Source organism: Pteropus medius, unplaced genomic scaffold, assembly GCF_902729225.1.
Source record: "Pteropus medius unplaced genomic scaffold, Ma_sr-lr_union100, whole genome shotgun sequence".
Taxonomy (NCBI): domain Eukaryota; kingdom Metazoa; phylum Chordata; class Mammalia; order Chiroptera; family Pteropodidae; genus Pteropus; species Pteropus medius.
In genome coordinates this window covers 2,148,173-2,168,609 of record NW_024348533.1, presented here as the reverse complement: position 1 = coordinate 2,168,609, position 20,437 = coordinate 2,148,173, and the positions used below count along the sequence as shown (strand labels likewise).

Here is a 20,437-nt window from a genome sequence, read left to right as displayed (position 1 = left end):
ATTTATGTTTTGGTGGTTTTGTGTAAACAGTGGAAAAACTGCCTCAGCTTGAGAGGGAAAAATATAGATCCAGGTATACTCAAAGAGAAAAATCTGACATAAAAGTATTACCTCTGATTTCTAAGTAGATGTAATGCAGTCTTTGTTGAACAGTGCTTGTGTTTATTTCATCGAGACCAGCAAGTTAGCAAAAATAGAAGACAAACAATGTGGTCGCTTTGCTCTGGCCGGGGTTAACCGTTGACCCAGTTATATGCCACATTCTGACTGTATCTCTGATACAGATATAGCTTTAGGGTTTTTCCTGAGAGAGCACAGTAAACCCATATGTTTTTTGGCAGTATAAATCTGTATTTACTCATTTAAACTCTCCTAAGTATAGAACGCTGACTTTAAAAATAACATAGTCCCTTATGTTTAATGAAATGCTATTTTTAATGCTTGAATTTGGCCTTTCTGCCTTTATTTGAACTTCTACAACTTCTTGTTTTCATTATTGGAGGCCAGTAGAGGAGCAAATAAAAGAATATTGCTTTATATACCTACCTGTTAAACAGAATTTGGTCCTTCATGAAGCTTTTATAGAGTTAACTTTTCTGTGCAGTATTGACAAGTGGTTTATACTTATTCAGGTGAATTATGATGACAACAAAACACCTTAGAATGGCACATAATTATTTTTGGTCTATTTTTAGAATAAATTCATACTCTACAATTTGAATTTAATTTAATCCTTTAAAATTCTGGGAAATGAATAGTTTTGGCCACATGACATGGTTAATAGATTTTTGGATGAGAGATTGAGTCTTTTTTCGATGATATAATTCAAAATAATGCTGGAAGCACTGTAAATCATTTTGGATGATTTAATTTTACAGATAGTATGGAATATCTTTGTTTAGAAGTGGTGAATATAAAGCTTGCAGAATAACAAGGCATTTTTGAACTTTTCCTGAAAAAGGAAACCACAATTATATTCAGTTTATTCAGTTGAATGGAAGAGAAGTTAGATAGAAGAAGAATCCAAAAACTAAGGTAATTCTTCCTAATGAATAGGGGAAATATATCAGACTGAATACATGCTTGCAGACTATAAAAACTGCATTTAAGTGAATAAGAATTCCACTGTTTCTGAAGTCATTCTCATAGAGAAGATTTTCTAGTTCCATGTGGTTACAGATCCCAAAGTGATGTTTTACAATAATTGTTTGCATTTTCTCTGAAAACAATGCCATGGCTGAAACTCAGAATATATTGATTGTGTAATAGTTTATTTCTGTAACTGGGAAAGACCTGCATATATCTGGATTATTTCTAGTAAAACTAATTGTCTTACCACACGTAGTACAGATGTTACTGAAATCCATCTGGTGTATTATATTGTCCCAGGACTCTAGTAATTACAGGAAAATAAGTGTGCCTTTTCCTAAGTACTTAGTACTCTAATTTTTAAAAAGAAACTCAGAAATAGAATTTCAAATTAATCAAGTAAATTATGCCAGATCTCTCTTGAAGGGGCTTTGCATAATCAAGCATTATAACCTTAAAGCGTTCTCATTGTATAATTAATAAATTAAAACAATTCAACAGGAAAGTGCAAGATCAAAGAAACAGTTCCTTATTGACATACTTAAAACAAGTCTAGAAAGACAAATAGAAGATTTATTACCCTGTCATACCTTTGTCCAGATTGGCCAACATTCAATATATGTGGCTTGGTTTGCACCTTTCCACATAACCCTGAAAAAAAATTATTTTATTTCTTATTCTTATAATACCTGAGAATAATTCAGTAAATCAATGGATTCTTAGAATGATAAATCATGTGGATTTGAAGCTCTGAATACATTAGTACTATAATAGGCTACCCCCCAACTCTCATAAGGCCCTTGGCCTGATAATCTGCCTTCTATTTGCTGAATAGAAGCTTGTCACTCCTTAAAATGAATATTGACGGGTAATTGTGACTTATTGCAGTTGTGACTTATCCACTGAAGGAAAACTTGGTGAACTGTTGAAAGAAACTAATCTTAATCAATGCAATCAAGAATATCTTAAACTGAATAACTGGATAACACTCTGTTTTTGATCATATACCTCTGCAGCCTAGAGCTTTTGCATTGTCCAAAGGAGCCAGATCCAGAAATCCAGAGGAGGGATTTCTTGTCGCCCGATGACCAGACTAGGATCTTAGAACTGTAACTTCCTACATATCTGCACTCACCCAACACTGATGCATACCCCACGCCAATTAAAATCAACGTGCGGGAAGTCCCAGAATTCATCTGATATATATAGCTCTCTGGTTTTAATCAAAGTAAAACTAACTGGGTTATTACAAGTTAGTAGAGGGAAGCTAGAAGGATTTCCCATTCAAATATAAATAAATAATTAGCAACAACAGCAAATAACCAAATTAAATACCCTAGTAGAATGTAAAAATAGAAAATGTTAAGTATCGGCTGAAACTAGGGAACAAAAGCATGAATAAAATGAGAACTGCTATAATGGAGAAAGTATATTGTCAAAGATAGATACATTTGTAAAATTGGTGTATACCAAAGACCTGAATGTCATCACTTTTATTAGACTAAATTCATGATAGTTTACAAATTTTTGAAGCTTGCATTCCCAAAATTATATTCTGTGGAAAACTCATTTCTTGGAATGTGGTCTCCATGTATGAGAAATACTATAGTTAAACAATGATAAACAAATACTTTTTACTGTAGGACTTCTCAGATCCCTTAACATTCTTCTGTATTTGGTAAATCACAAAGAGAGACAATAGCATTTCTCTTTTCTTCTTTTTAGTAAAGATCACTTTTGCAGAGCAGGTAGCTAATTTGTTATTTAGTGTAATATGCTTTGGGAACGCTTACATTAGATTATTCCAATTTCAAAGTTTTGTAATTTTTTTTTCAAACTAGAGAAAACTGTAGATTGAAACCAAACTGAAGTTATCTAAAATCTAGAAATTATTCTTGACATGGATTATCATTTCTATTCAGAATTATATTCTAATTATGACTACAAATCTTGGTATTTGGAAAAATAACTGCTTATCATTTTTATAATTATAAATAATCTCATAAGAAAGGAAAATTTGAGCAAGTATGAATCTATCATACTGAAATTGTATCATAGTTGGATCAGTCAATGAATTATATAAATCAGAGATTGTGGGAATAGCTCACATTTGGACACTGAAGAAATCTATCCTAAGATATCCTAAATAAGAGATGTTTTGCACTATAGGAACATTTATTTGAAAGCTCACTTGTCTGTGAGTAAGCTGTTTACACCGAAGAAATTACTCAACGATAAATAGGAGCCTTTTCCTCAAGAAAGACTTTTAATTATTTTGTTTTGATATATCACTGAGCATTTACACAACTTACTACTTACCATTCTATCTGGAGAATATAGCTCTTCTAAACCATCCACAAAATCCCCAAACTGTTGTCTATCAATTTTTTTTTTTTTGCCTCTCTTTGCACAGCCAGAGAATGGGATATTTTTTGCACTGCTTTTACATATATATAATTTTCACAATGATCAAATTACTCAGTGTTGTCAAATGCATTTGGCTGGTATGATTGAACATAGAATATATTAGCTTAAAAAGAATGAGGCACACATACTATGTGTGTATATCTTCTATATAGAGAAAATTTATAATTTAGAGAGTGGTAGCGTCTCTGTCTCTTTGTCTTTATATATGTGTGTATGTGAATACGTATATGTGTTCATATATATAATGTATATATTATATATGCAAATACATGTAGAATTATATTTTAAATACAGAGATAAGAACATATGTTTAACATCCTTTGGATTGGAAAAAGCAAGCCAATTTTTTTTTAAATCCCCAGCGCTTAATAATGCTGTCCTTATAGATCTTTGAAAAATCACTAGGCTCTTAAAATAATACTATCAGTGCTCTTATGCGGCATACCAGGATATCTATAATTTCACCTTCTATATAATACCTGAGAGTAATTCAGTAAATAAATATGATTGAGTTAAAAATTACTCTCAATGTTCTCTGTAGGCGATGGAGCATGCCAAAGCTTATTTTGAGAACATTGAATGTGATGGAGGGGGGATTTTTTTGAAATGAAAACTATAATGAAATTTGATAAGAATATTATACAATTAAAATCAGTAGTCTTAGCATCAAGCATTTTTTACTGAGATACAGTGCAGCATATATTCATCCAATACCAGAGCATTTCCAGAGATAGGCGTAACAAGATCACCAGGACAACCAGAGAAAGACATCCTTAAAATGTGAGAAAATATGCAAATGACCAGTTAAAAAGGCATCATATGGCTTCTTTAGATACAAAATATAATGAAAGGGAAATTGTTTTAACAAACATGTCTCTGGTTTGACTTTAAGGTGGCTGGGTGGCACTCCAGCTTTTGCACAGCCAGGGTGCACAGCCAGCATCCACCTCATGTGTAGAGGACTAGTTTCTTAGGCCCCCAACCTCTACCCCCACATCTCTGGCATCTGTGGCATGTGCCAAAGCATCTGTAGGTCTCTCAGAACTTCAGAATGCTCTAACTATGCAAATCAAGGTAGTAATCCAATGTCAGTGATGTGCATAGTCCAACAAAAAGTATTTGAGCTACTTAAAATGAAGGATCTACCTTAGAAGACAAAACACAAATAGCAGAATGGTTTGGAAAAATATGTCTATAACCTTGTATGTACTGTATACAGAATATGTACAAATCCATGTAGTATAATAAATAAAACCAACAAACATGTTTAGAAGTACACACATACACACACACACACACACACACACACACAACTTCAGGGCTCAGAGAGGCAACGTGAGAGAACTGGGTTGAGACATTTGAGAGATGTAGGGCAACCAGAAAGCTCCATATAAATGGAGCAGATTCTGCTCAGTTCTGCCCACTTGCTTCCGTGTACCTGTTTCCCCATACTACTTCTGAGGTTGGATATTATCAAACTTTTTTTTTTAACAATCTGATAAGTAAAAAAATGAGATCTCATTTTGAAATACACACATTCTGTAACAACTCTATTGCCAAAGATTTGTCTGACAGACACTTTCAAACCATTTGCTAACAGTATTTATGAAAATGCTCACTGCAGTTTCATTGGAACAACAAAAATGTGGAAATGACCCATATTTCCATTCACTAGTTACATAATCGTAAAACAATGTTCAAACAGTGGGATACTATAGTTTTTAAAAAATATATTTGTAACTACATACTGATGAGAAGAGAAAATTTTCCCAAGACCTACTATTAAGTAAACGTTACGCAGAAGAGTTAGATAGTAGAAATTACAGTTATTTACACATGTTTTTTATACACATTAAAAATTTTCTGCACAGATATACAAAGAACAGTTTATTTGAATTAATACTAGAGGGATATGTCTTCTGTGCTTACAATTCTATCATATCCACATAATACTTTTAATTTTATAAATTGACAGTATCTGTCTGAAATTAAAATAAAACTCATACATTTTTAATACTTTTTTCAGGCTGCAGTTTCAAAAATGATTGATTCTGTGCATATAGAGAGGTGTTGAGAAACTATTAGAGAATTTCTAGAGAGAGGAGAGGATTTGGGACTTTGAGAGGTAAGACAGCTCAATGAATGGAGTCAGACAACCCTGGGTTTGAAGTCTGGATCAGCTATACAAATAAGTTAATGACTCCAAATAAAATAATCCATAGAAAGTTCTTAGCATAGTGTCATATATGTAGTAACTAAATAAACGCTGGCTATTCCTATTGTCGTGTCAGTAGAGATGGGGAGAAATGGTTGGCTTTGAGAAATGGTTGTGAGGTTAAAATGAACAGGATTAGGGGTGATTACCTGTGGGGAAGGTGAGAAAGGGGCAGGTGTTAGTTGTTAAGAAGTACTCCTAGGTTAGCTTTCCGGTCCAAACAACTTGTGTGGATGCTGGTTCTGATACGAGATAGGAAACCCTAGAGAAGAATCGAGTTGGAGGGGAAAGATATGAATTCTCTTTTGGATTATATTTCATGTGCCCATAAGAGAATTACACACTTGTGTCTAATAAGTAGCTGAGAGGAAAAGAATGGGGTGAAAATATGAATTTTGAAGGTGTTTACATTTTTACAGTGTAGGAATACATGAAAGAGAGTACAGCTACAGAAGGAAAGATACTGCCTTAAAAAACTCCCTTTACAGGCATGTGGGAGAAAAAGTGCTGCTAGCAAAGGCGACAGAGAAAGGGCCATGCAAAGGAGAAGGAGGGAAATCAGGAGAAACAAGAGAAGGAAGTATTTTTAAGAGAGTTCGGTGAGATCAGGATCGAGTTAGAGGGAGTTGAGGGGGCCTGGATCTTTATTCTCATCTCGAACTTCAGCTGCCCTAGGACTGTCATTGGCATGCCAACAGTTTCTCAAATTTTGTGTATTTAAAAGGAAATTCCTCATTGTATGTCCTCAAACCATATCTTACTCCCAATTTCCTTCTCTTGGAAAAGTGCCAATATCATCTTCCCATTTATCCAGGCTAGAAGTCGTCCTTGGTTCTTCTTCTATACACAGGTAGGGTTGTTGCCTCGGTTGCTTTTCATTCCCGGTATCATTTTGCTGTCCTTCTTGTGTTTTCACCAGGACCAAAGTAATGATTTCTAAGGTGCTCTCTTACCCCTGTACTCCTCTGATTTGAGATCTATTCAGTCACAGGGATGGCTCTAAATTCTTCCAGAGAATTCTCTGTGGCTGTACTGTCAACTAGCAGATACTCACCCCGGCATTCACAGCTTTCCATATGCTGGTCTTAACCTACCTGTTGAGAACTGTCTCATTATCCTCATTACTTTAGTACCTTTCCTAAACTCGGGCCTAAGCAGTTTATGCTTCTACAATCTTGATGTCTGTGTTTACATAGTTCACTTTGCCTGGAAAGTGTTTCTTTCAACTATCTAGGTCTTTCAAGGACCAGCTCAAGTACCTAATTTTTCAAAGGGCTTCCCCAGTAAGTGGCAGAATTTGTTTGCACTTACTGACTATATTACTTTTTCTCAATTATTTAATGTCTTATATTGTTGCCGTTTCACTAAGAATGGCTTAAACCCTTCGCCCTTCCCACAAATCTGTATGACCAGAACATTGCACTGCATGTAGAGATATTTATTAAATAGATGACTGCTAAACCTTTTCATCAAGTAAACAAAAAAAGTGTGTGATATATCTAACTAAGCGTTGTATTTCCTTTCTTCTGGTCCATTTTATGTTTCTCAATCTAATTCTACATCGACAACGTCTCTCAGATTTTACTACCAAAGAATTAGTAACGGGCTTATTTTTATCCAGGAAAATTAAACTAATTATATTTTAAACTAAAAATATAATTTTATGTAAACACATGACTCGCCTGACATTTTCCTGTATGGTAAATCAAACTACTTAAAAATGTGATTTTTTTTTTTAAAAAAGCAAATCCACCCTTTTTTGAATAACATGCCGTGGAAGCCAAAAAGGTGTTTAATGTTGAGCTTCAAGGAAGCCCGCAGACTTCTTCTGCATTCTCATGAATCCATTTGGCTGGAACACCTGCCATCAGGTTAGACAGCAATTACCTACTGCAGAAGGAAGGCAGTGGATGGAAGCAAAGCACATTTAGGAATTTTCTCTGTAAAGTGGCAAATATATTCTTCATTTCAGGATGGACTAAGTAAATGGTAGCTATATAATATGCTCTGTGCCATTTTAAATCAAGATTTTATTTATTAAAACAAAGCGAAATGAAAATACACCCTTTTCCAAGATGGCTACAGGGGGATCCGATCCATTCTGATCTAGAATTGCTGAACTAGACCTAGAAAGTATTCTATTTGAAAAGCAAATTTAATCATCATTCTCAACAGTTCTCTTTGGTGAGAAGATCTTTCACTGGAAGGAGAGTGATAAAATAGAACTGTCTTGATAGTCTTTTTTTCTCCTCTGCAACACCCTGTGATTCTGGCAGACCTCTGGCAGAATAGCACATGTGCCCAAGACTTTTTGTTTATTAATTGCTTCTTAATGCGAAATATCTTTTCTTCCATCATTCTGGTGATCAGTGTGTACTTTGATATAAAAATGATTTGGCAATCCTTTCATAACATATTCAGCTCTCTGCTGATCATTCATAAGCAATCTGCTTGATTTTGCCACACACATTTTCTTGATTTGCTATAACTATATGCAAATGTTTTCTTTAAAGAAACAAAAATAGTTTGAACCGTAGAAACAAATGCCAAATCAATTAAACACATATGCAAAAAAAAAAAAAAATCCTCAAATGTCTGACCTCTAGGAATAGGTTCAATTCCAAATACCCATGTGTTAAACAAGGCAGATGAACTACTTTAAAAAGACGCTGAAACACTGACCAAAATAAATAGCAAATCTCAAAAAACAAACCTAACTTTTGTTCCTTAGTATGTTTGTTTCACACTCACTTTATTAAAAAGTTGAAAGATGGAACTGCCAAACATATACATAAATGAATAGGAATGCTGCACTAATAATTTCCAGTAGAAGTCATCATTTAGTTTCCTTATGAGGTCCATTCTCCACTGTGAATGCTACTTCACTCTTGTTAAAACTGCTTTGGAATAATCCATTAATTCCCAAAGACAGATTATTCAAGTTTGTACAGTTAACCTTATTATAGATTGACACTTATCATCACAGATTATATCAGGTTCTGTAAGATTGTCTATTATATCGGTAAAAAAAATTTTTTGAACTCTGTTTGCCAGTGACAATTTTCTCTTAATTTAGGAATTCCTATTTCTTACGGAGGCCAGCTGGAAATGAGTAAAGCATTACAGAGCCTTCCTTAGCTGTTGGCCTGGAGAATACACATTCTCTCCAAAATATATATCTTTGGCACAATCTAGAAGGAAGGAATCTCGGGTAATATTTGTGCTAGCCAAGTTGGGGAATTATTATTTTTAACCCCTAAATACACTGAAATTTTTTTTAAGGAATTCAAAAACAGACCAGTATTAATTTAGTTGTTTCTTAACCAACAAAACTTCAAATAAATACCTTATAGTAGTGTGTATTTTTACTATTAGATTTTCTGCCTCTTTGGTTTGTAATGTTTAAGAGGACGTTTTTACAAGACTTACAGCTTGAAGAATTTAGCATGCATAGATTAATAGTTCCATAAACTCAATGGCAAATTAGTTGATTATTTAACCTAAGTCTACAAATGTATTATACCATAATGTCCCAGTTGGTTCCCCAAACTAAGTTATCTCAATATTCAGAGTAACAATTAACTAATTAGCACCAAGACAGCATCTATGAATTGACAATAGTTAATTCTGAAGTCTTGAAAAGAAAGGTAGAAACTCACATTTAATTCCTGATTTTAAAGATTGGCATTTTACCACAGAATCCCAATACCTAAAGCTAGATATGGAAGTCTTTTTTAGCTCCATGTTCAAAATCACCTATTTGTAATAAACCTACTTGATCTCAGAACCCATGGAGCACAGAAGCACTAGCAAGAATCAGAGATCAGTGGAAAGAAATAGTATCTCCTCTCTAAATGGGAGAGTAGTTAGAGATACTTATGGATATCCCACTTATAAAGCGTTCTTAAGTGAAATTAAGTTGTCCAAAAGTACATAGGTTATTACTTCTCGGACAAGAAGACGAAGGACAAGAATGTTCTTTGGTGAACTTGATAGAGACATGATACTAGGTAGATTATGAATTTCCAAGGACAGGAAGATACTTTTATACTTTGCTAAAGTAGAGTCAAGTGGTACAATGGACAAGCCTTGAGAAGCTGCTAAAATCTTGGTGGCTAATTCTCCTCCCTCACTTTGACACTTGATAAGTTTGTAGATGACTATTTATTGGTGCCTGTCTAGCACTTTTCCTTGAATTAAACACATTTTACTCATATCGATATATTACAGAGCATACTTGCTATCATCCACTAATATTTAATGGATTTACGTCAGTAAGCATAGTGGCATTCATAGAAACTTAAGGGAATGATACGTGTAGATTATTTTTTAAAGATGCAGATTCTTGATAAATATATTCAAAAATATTATAAAAGCAATATTTCTATATAAACTAATGAACATTTAGCAATAGAGTACACTCATATATGTAGTATTCGATCCATCAAAAACTTATTTATACCATTGTGCTAATTAGGACCTAATTATCCTCAGTGCATCAGATTAGAGTTGAAAACTTAATTTCATCGGAGCACAGTTATTTAACAGCACACACTAACTGCCCTTGAACATACTGAAATTATAACATCGATTACGTGTCTCAGGATAAATGGCCTCTGCTTGAACACCTTCTATAAGGTATTTACATATTTTTCAAAGTATTAAACCAAGATTTTAGCAACACGATTAGTGCCATAAATAATAGTATGTCAGGAATGAAATTTCCATGATCAATTTCTTCTTGCAGTTTCCCTTTTGGACAGTGCCTCACTACTCACCTCTCATTCGTGATAGAAGAAAGGATTTCACACCTTAGCTTGTCCGTTAGATGGACTTCACAGCCATTCAGAATTCATTTCATCCCTTTGTTTGGTAATAATGCCACAGTTAAGAATTTATTAAGAATTTTTTGAGCGTGTTTTATTTTCCCTACATTTTGCCTCCTCATTTGTTTGTAGTTAGGCCGATCCATAAAATTGCCAATTGTATACCAGCTTAGACTTTGCTTATACTTCCCCAGATATTTCCCTCTCAGTTAGTTTATTTAGATGAAATTTTCTCAGGTGAAATAGAGTCAGTTGGCTCTTATTACCTGGCATAAGAATGACAGAAGGAAAATGAAGTTTTAGATAATGAAAACGATTATAAGGTTCTATAAGATATCTCATTTTAAGACAGGATAAAGTCTTTTTCTTTTTGATTTGCTACTATTTTTATTCGTGGTTCTTATTTACTAAACTGTTTCTCTAATCATTTAAAATAGTTTCGGTAATCATTTCAAACTGTTTAAATTATTGAGAAAGTTTCCTTTATCATGCTTAGTGTTTGACATGCAAGCTACAGCATAGACATAATTTAATACAGCCTTAGAAATTGTCATTAATGTCCCAGGTCAAGGGAGGATTTATTCCGTTATAAGAGAAATGTACAGCAATGTTATCTAAAAATATTAACTCATGTGTACCCAAGTGCAGGAAAGGTCATACTTTCCTTAGGTAGATTAAAATGAGGAATGTCACTAAGTCACTAAAATGAATTTCATTTGAAAAGTTCTAGGGGCTCATTTTTTGGTGGGAAAGAGGGATGAACGACATCAGTTTTCCTTGTGCCTTGTTATCTCTGTCAAAACACTGTCTCGAACTCCAAAATCATATGAGCAATTTTCTAAGCTTTTTAAGTTTGTTCCAAAGATTACTGTTTCCTTTTTACTCTTCTAAAGCTGGGACATCAAGATTGTGTTTGCAGTTCAGAATTAAAGGCTTCTAGTTCATGGAACTGATTCATAGGGTACTTTGTTTCAAAGGACCTCAGGGCAATAATGAATGGTTTGGAGAACAGAATATTTGTCAGACAATTCAAGTCTCTCTTTTTAAAATACTCTAGTCAGGAAATTTTCCTTGTAAAAGAAGGATCATTGGCAAGTTATCTGGTACACTCTGTGTTTGTTTACCAATTGCTGGCAAACCAATGTTGACATTTTAGCATTTTGGCCTTTAGTGGAAGTCTATAGTGCTATTTTATATCATTGTGTTTTGTAATAGTTTATTGAATGAAATACCAGCTTTGTAGTATTAATAATTTCTGCCATTTTTATTTTCTGCACAGGATCCTGAACATAATGAGTGATCAATAAATATTTGAAAAACCAATAAATGATTGAATATTCTGAGACATTCAAGCAAACTATATTTTGAGGCTTCTGATTTTCTGTCATACCATTGTTGGGTGGTACAGTGAATAATTAGATAATGAAATTAGAGTCTTTATGTTACATAGCTTCACTACTTAAAAATTACCAGACTACAGTAATTTTTAATAAGATATTTTGGATTTTTACTTTATAGTAATTTAGACCTGACGTTGTAGCTACGATCTACTCTAGTGTCTTGCTTACCAAAAATGAAAAATAAGCCCTAGGTAAATTAGTTGCTAGGGACAATTGTTAGAGCCCAGGTCTCCTCGTTTTAAGGCCAGAATTATTTTGGCTTGTTCTTTTAATGTCTATTAATCATTGTGATGCGATTTGAGAAAATATCCAATTAGTCAGTAGAATCTTCTATAATAAAGGAAGAACTAGTTCAGAAGATACCTTGGGACTCCAAGTGTTTCGTTTCAAACATCTGTTCATTTTTCACACATTTGTAATAAAATTTTTACCAAAATATATCTTATAAAGAAAATAATTACTGGCAAGAGCTTGATATTTTTATTATTAAAGTGTTCTAATGAAAATTAGATTCTAAGGCTATTAGGCTATTTACTCCATGTTTTATAATAAAGCTTATTGTTCTAGTTTCAAAGGCAGAAATGTTTTAGTTAAACAAATTCTAGAACTTTATTTCTTGAATACTGTTTTTATTTCCAGGTTATTCCCAAGTACAAGTTACAAAATTTAACTTGCATAAGGAATACAACTCACTTTTTTTCTTAAGTTTTTCAAATTTTCATGAAAGATACTATTCAGCCATTATCTGCTAAAAGGATGTATTCTGAGTTATCGTATGTCTATAGTTACTCAATTTTTTATAGTCCTGAAAAATGATGTGTTACTTGGGTTTGCTCACATCCTTTGGAGTTAATATAAGATTAATCAAAAGTATCTGGCATAGTCTGTGACAGATTCCTGGGTTTTGTTGATACATGATAAGCACCCTCACTATTGCATCAGAATGAGTTCATCTATTATAAACCTTGTGTTATTCTTTTGGTTTCTCAAATATTGTGATTACTTTCAAAATCTACAGAAATTTTAGGAATAGATACTGGAATATATTTTTCCATATTAACTTAACCCCTTAAAAGTTTTAAGTTCAACTATTTTGAATTTTCCCAAAAATATTTTTCTAAGCATGATGTTTTAGAGTCATGTAATGCCACGCGCATAGAATTCCGTTATTCTCAGTAAGGTATTTTCATACTAGACATGTAAGTTTTATTACATGTGACATGACAATGAGCCTAATTTCAAGAAATTTACCATCTACCTCAAGAGACAGACTAGATGCATTAAAAGATATTAATCAAAAATAAGAAATAATTCAAGTTGGTCTATGTTAAATACAGAACACATGCTATTGACCAGTAGTTTCCAAACTCAGGCTGTGTAGCAGACTCATCTAGATATCTTTTTTAAAAATACATATTTCCATACCCCACCTGAGTTTATTGACTTAGAAATTCTAGGCTTTAAACTCTGTAATTAAAAAATATCTCCAGGTGATTCTGAGGGATAGCCTTAGATATGTGGATATATAGTTTTAAACCGTAAATATGCATAAGTAATTGGGGTAATTGTGGAACACTTCGTGGAGGCAGTGGATTTGAGATTGTGATTTGAAAAATGGCCAGGCATTTGAGAAGGAGTAATATTATGGACTAAGGACAAACTACAGTAGTAGACTAGGCTTGAGGGGATGAGGGTCTGTGTAGAATGCTTCTTGCGCAAATGAAAATGAGAAGAAATGGGACCCATGATAATAGTAAAGGAAGAACTGATAGCAAAGAGTACAATCATAATAATGACTTGTTAAAACACAAGGTGGGGGGCGGAAGTTACAACCTTTATGCCTGTATGTCTAAAAGGCAACAATCAGAAAGTATTCACCAGTTTTCAGTTAGGATACACTGAGATTGTCTCTTTAAATAGTTCTAAAGAATTTGGAAAATAGTCAAATAAGGCTAAATCCTAACCATATAGAAAATAATATGACCGGTAAATAAGTTATTATTTTCAGAAATAAGCACATTCCCTCTCTCACATGTAATCGTGATACCATAAAGTCATTGTATTTTCTCAGCCGAAGAAGTACCAGCTTATTTGTGTAACAAATTAAATCTAATGACACATGTGGACCCAAGAGGCTTTTCTAATGAAAGACCATTGTACGTTAAATATGTTTATCTTTGCAAAATATCTTACAAATGAAGACAAACTACATTTAGCTAAAATAAAAAGAGTCCATTAAAAGGATATTTTATTAGAAAAATCCAAATTATCAAATATTTTTATTATCACAATATTGGATGTCATGTAATCTGCCAAGAAATAGCAGTTATTTCAATAACACATCAGGCTGATAAGCCATGTTGATATTGTTGATAAACATTTCAAGACCAGAGTAAAAGGAGCAGATGAGTAGATTGAAAGACTGTAACAGATATCCAGGTCCATGGCTGGGCAAATGCTAACTCTTGAGCATCAATGACTAAATTAAAAAATAATGAGTCAAGTATTTGTTGCAAACTAGATGTTAGAACTTTAAAAACTGTCTGCCCAGCTTCCTGGTTTCGTTCACTCTTTTTCACTCCAAGTCATACTCTCCAGCTTTCTTTATCCATCTTTGTTTGCCTCTGTCCTTCATCGCCCAATGCTCTGCCTTAGGTCAGCCAGAGGCCACAGATAACATTGTGCCCGAGTTACGAATACCAACATTCCTAATGCATGTTTTGTGTCAACTCTGGATGTTGTGTCTCACATTCAATTTTAAGAAATTAAGGGAGACGATGGTTTGCAGTCCAGAAAAATAAAAACAAAAACAAAACAGAAAAAGGACTTTTAACAAATTTTGTATCTCTCCTAGTGCTCAATTACCTGTGGCAAAGGAATGCAGTCCCGTGTTATCCAGTGCATGCATAAGATCACAGGAAGACATGGAAATGAATGTTTTTCCTCAGAAAAACCTGCAGCATACAGGCCATGCCACCTTCAGCCCTGCAATGAGAAGATTAACGTAAATACCATAACGTCTCCCAGGCTGGGTAAGTTGACCATAAAAAGGGATGGTTTTGAGAACTATGGAAATACTCATGGCTTCTTTTATTCTGCATATCACTTTAAAATTTAGTTATAATAGTATACTAATTAGTTTGGTTCCGACTAAATTGCCTCTATTTGACTGTGTTTTAGTCTGAATGGTCAGATGGGTAAAAAATGCTAAAGACTAAACTATTTTGATTCCTGAAACTGTCTACTTGGAGTCAGGCTCTGGCCATATGAAAGCCACACCACCCAAGGTCATCTTATAAAGGGTTGAAGGCTGTAACCATATTTTGGGTTCTGACCAGTCCCGTGGCAGAACTGTCAATTAAAGTAAGGTGTAGTGGAAAGGTGAGGTTGGAGTATATCCTTTAGATCTCTGCACTGTTAATAGCCTTCCTTGTGATCCTGGGTACAAATTATTCTTTGGAGAGACATAGAGTAAAATATGGCTTTCAAGAAAAATGGATGCATGGGTATATACCACCAAACAAGAGGTACCATTTTTTTCATATTTAAGGATATAATATTAAATACAAATAAGTACCAGTCACATGTCTATTTACATAGTTTTTTATGTTACAAAATGTATTCATATATATTCTCAATTCCTGTTATTCAGTCTAATCCATCAGGAAGAGCAGAGTATGTATTCTAAGTAAATATAGTCTGCACCAGCATAATAAATATTCATGAATGAATTAGCTTTTATTTCTGTGTAAATTAGTGGCTTTAAACAGCATTGCTACCTGGCTGTTACTGGGTTAATTTACGTTTAACACCTTCAGTTTTAATTTGTACATTTAATCTCCAGGGGAACAATTTAATCATAAATTGTTATAGATTGTTTTTCAGATTCAATCACGTGGAAAAGTTTGGTTCTTCATAGAAATACAGAAATTCTTTTTCGAGCCAAATAATTAACATTTCTAAGAAATAATCAGTTCAAGTAGAATTAAGACTAGTTAAGACAAAAAGTTAAGCAATCCTAGAGCAGATGCACTGAATCCATGTATTCAGAAACAACATAATCCCTTTCTCCAACAATTACTTGGAGTCCTTCTTGAAGTATCACGTGGCAGAAAATAATGGAGTAAAAGAAGAATTTAATTAAAATTGCATTTTCTCTGTTTATTACTCCTTGAAGGTGTACCCCGAAACACAGAAGCACAGTGGTTGGAAAAATCTAAGACTGTTAAAAGTAAAGTAATGAATCATATTAGAATAGTGGCAAAAGAAAGAATTATAGCAGGACTGACTTTTATTATACATGCCAGAACATGCTATTTCTTCAGAAAACCTGAAGCCAAATTTACATGGCCAAAGTTTTTATATCAAGTTCTCATTTCAAACACTATATTGCTTTAAATGTCACTCACTTGCGATAATCAGCTTTTATTTTAATGATGCTTGATATCCCCCTTAGACATATCTGCCAACTAGGTAATGAGGGATCTGAAATGTATGAGCATATTTTTTTCCACTTTCATCCATAACAATACTTACTCATTTTTATTCCCATAAAGGTAGATATAGTGAGCACATTTATTTTTCTTTTTAATCTTGTCAACTAAAAATCCAAAAGATGCTAAAATGAAAGCTATAAATTGAGCCTTAAAAGCCATTTGCAGTAACTCCGTGACTTTGGAAAATCTGTCTTTAAGAAGTCTAAAAACAGCTCAGAAGTGAGAACGTTATTCATTCACTTTACTCCTTTATTATAGGGTGTATACACGTTTGTATATTTGAGTCTCTGTGTGTGAATCTCTGTCTCTTAACTTCCAGAAGGTAATATAAACCAGTCAAAGCGAGTGAACGAAATCCCCCACTTACGCGGTTGCTCCTTGCCTCTGCTCATGACACGGGGGTCTCTACAGGTGTTGAGTTCTCTTTGTTCTGCTCCACAGCTGCTCTGACTTTCAAGTGCCTGGGAGATCAATGGCCTGTGTACTGCCGAGTGATACGTGAGAAGAACCTATGTCAGGACATGCGGTGGTACCAGCGCTGCTGTGAGACGTGCAGGGACTTCTATGCCCAAAAGCTGCAGCAGAAGAGTTGACCCCTAGCAGGCTGGCTGGCTCATAGCTCTTTGTTACATTATTTATAAACACACACACTAGCATGTTTTTCAGACCAAATATTATCAGATTACATATAATTTAATCAAATTAATTTATTTTGAGGCCTACCAAACCTCCAATATGGTGTTTGTTTTGGTAATACAAACATTTTGATTTATACTATATGGCTTCATAAGTAATTTTATATGAATAAGTTGGATCCAGTTACCAGAATAAAAAGAAAAAGGAAAAAAAAACTAAGAACATTAGGCTTTAAAAAAATTTTTAAGTTAGGGCTCTCTCTAAGGTGCTACTCTCTCCCCACCAATACTATTGAGTTATACAGAATGTATACTGATTTAGCGTAATAGTTTAGCTGTCTGTGGAGAGAAATCACTTTTGTGTTTTGATGTCCTGATGCAGAACTAGCCCATTTTCTGTAATCTGCAGGAGATGTGTAAACGTAACAAACCTCGTGGTACTGAACAGGTTTTTAGAGAATGTATTATGAATTTGGTTCAGATTTAGAGACATCCATAGGAAAAAATTCTACTGTAATTATAATCTTATTTTAATAATGGAAAGGAAAAAAGTCAAAATAGAGACTTTGATCACGTTCATGAAAATGTGCTTGAACACAAGTATTGTAACAATGAAACACTGTAATGACTTACACTGAATCACCATTGCACTGTTGATATAGTGTAGAGAAACCGTTATAGAAATGGTAACATCCTACAAAAATGTGTATTATTTTAACATGTTGTCATTAGATTTTAGCTTTTTAAAAAATAGTTTGAACAAAGAAAGCATCGATCCATCCATTTCCTTGTATCTTTTTAGCAGATTTTAAAAGAGTATAGTTCTTAGCCTCGCGAATCATGAGAAAATTTACTAAATATTTTTCAGCCTTTTCCCTAGAAACGAGGAAAAACAAAAAGCTGATAATACTGTGGTAGTTTCATTGTGTTTTTTCTTTTTAAAAATTAAAAAGTTTTGCAATTCTGTGAAACGTTAAAAAACCAGCTTAAATTTTTCTTGTGAGAAAATATTGTACATGATTCACATGATTTCTTAGATTTTTCAATAAAATATGTGAAATTTCCTGTTGGGAGGCAATTCTTCATAGGTTTCATATTTCCACACTGTCTGCTTTTGTTCTGGAATACCTTCTAAGGGATGTTTGTATAGTGAACAGCCTTGGAAGATAAAGTTAGTGTCTCTCTTGGGAGCAGAGGGGCAGACATGCTCATTTCCCATTATATGAGTTTCGGATTCCTTAAGTTGGGGTCCCTCACCTGTCATACAATCCACTGAACGTGCAGGTATCATCTGGCCTTCTTCATGTCTTCCACTGGCATGACTGCTGTAAAAGCCCTCATTCTGCAGATTATGGAACCAACAAGGAGAAGAGGGGGTTTTGCCAGTTTCTAGGGTTTTTTTAAAAAAAATTAATTTATTGGGATAACGCTGGTTAATAACATTATATAAATTTCGGGTGTACAACTTTATAATATGACATCTGTATCCTCTATTGTGTGTTCACTACCCAGAGTCTCCTGAGAATATCTATTTCAAGTTTACCTTCCAGAATTAGGAAAATGGCAGTGGTGTAGTTCCAGGGGCTCTTGGGTCTACTGTGAGACAGATTTAAGCCAAAGCCTGATTAAACTGTCTGACTTTCATAAGCTCTTGTTCTGACTATGGGACCACAATGGCAATGTAGGGTCACCAGGAATTAGTTTAGAGCTGGCAATCTAGTAATCATCAAAAAGTCTGATTATTTCTTTTTCCCCAAGATGCAGTTCCCATCAGGAAAGACTAGAGTATAGATTAACAATCTGAATTTTGGACAGGGTAGCAGGAACCTTCCTCAACGAGATGTAACCTCTCCTTCATTCAAGGAGCTCTGGATCTGTGAACCGGCTCTCATTTGGAACTTGATCAAGAAATGTAATTCCCTGCCGTGGAGAGTCAAATCAGACTTCTCTCCACTAAGTCTAGAGATTTAACGCTTATACCAATGAAGTAAGACTTTCTAGAATGCCCATCTATTTCAGTTCTAGGACTCCAGGATCAATTAGCCCAAACTAAAAATCTTTGCAGGTCAAACCATTTCCTTTATCCCTTTGACTCTACTGCCCCTTATGGGAACCATGCTCACCTGGCCTCTGGCAATGAAATGCAGCCATTTGGTTCCTGCCCTTAAAGAATTTTATGTTCTTGTTAAATTTAAGAAGCTCAGTTCTATGGCAGCGTTTCCCAATGTTATTCATGGTGTTCAGAGGATAGCTACTACAGAGTTCTTTAAGGACTCCAACGCTATCTTCACCAATGTATTTTTCAAAGCCTTGGTAAAGGGAATGCCCTCTAGACACTCTTTGAGGATGTATAACAGGTGGGTGAGCCCATCTATCGTTTAAAGCCAATCTCTCCAAACTTTACTCAGTATAGGCCACCATTGCACCTGGTTTTCAGATAAATTGTTAGAATTACTCTGAGCCACAAGAACTAACACAATTAATCCAGAATCTCTGCTTAGTAATTTCCTTAGGGTAATTTGACATTGTATTCCTTCCACCCTAATATAACACTCTGAAGAAACATATGCTTTGGGTTTTAGTAAATATGAATTAGTGAAATCTTGTAATTCCTTTGGCATGTATGATACCACCTCACAAGTCACACATTTTGCCTGGCCCTCTCGAATTTTCTGGGACTCGAATCTGGATGTAGAATTAGAGGACATGACAGATAGTGGAACATCAGCAGTTGAGTTAAAAAGGTTTTATTTTTAAGATAGTCATGCAAGTTTTCTGGCTCCCAACTTAGACCTCGAGCTGTGACTTTATTCTCTTTCTCTAAGCTCCCCAGCCTTTTTAGAAGCAATGAATCAACCTCATAGACATGATTCTCTTTGTTTCTATGAAAAAGTCCTAATGCAGCAGGCACTTGGTAACTCAGAGCCTTGCTTACTATAGGTGAGAATTTAAATAACTATTTTGCGACTGTATGCCGTGGACGACCATGGTCCCACTTACTACTGGAAACAGAGTCAGTAATGCCTTTTAAGTCTAGTCAGATCAGAGAACTAATTCCAGATTCCAGTTTTAAAATTCTGTTCTTGTACCAGCAATTGTCATGGTTCCATCAGCAGAAGAGCATTGGAGTCTTGTGGGATCACAGATTTGAATTCACACACTAGAGGAGGAGCTGGGGAAGGTCCATAATGGGAGTTGGAGGATCGGAGAGGGTCACCAACCAATTTAAGCCACCAGGCACCTCCAGGCAAGTATGACTGTGAAAGCTTAATTTGTTAAGATGCCTATGGGATGCTGTTGCTTCTGTATAGCTTCCTCCTCTGTAGGTCCACATCTGGTAGTGGATCTG

General features: G+C 34.5%; 1 protein-coding gene across 1 annotated transcript in view; it reads left to right on the top strand.

Moving 5' to 3' along the window:
- ADAMTS19 (ADAM metallopeptidase with thrombospondin type 1 motif 19) overlaps positions 1–18,153 on the top strand; it is a 214,067-nt gene extending 195,914 nt beyond the window's left edge. Inside the window, exons 22-23 of the mRNA XM_039880005.1 lie at positions 14,812–14,989; positions 16,895–18,153. Of these exons, the coding sequence (XP_039735939.1) occupies positions 14,812–14,989; positions 16,895–17,046 (330 nt within the window). The 3' untranslated portion in view covers positions 17,047–18,153. The remainder of the gene's footprint in view (positions 1–14,811; positions 14,990–16,894) is intronic.
- The last annotated feature ends 2,284 nt before the right edge of the window (positions 18,154–20,437 follow it).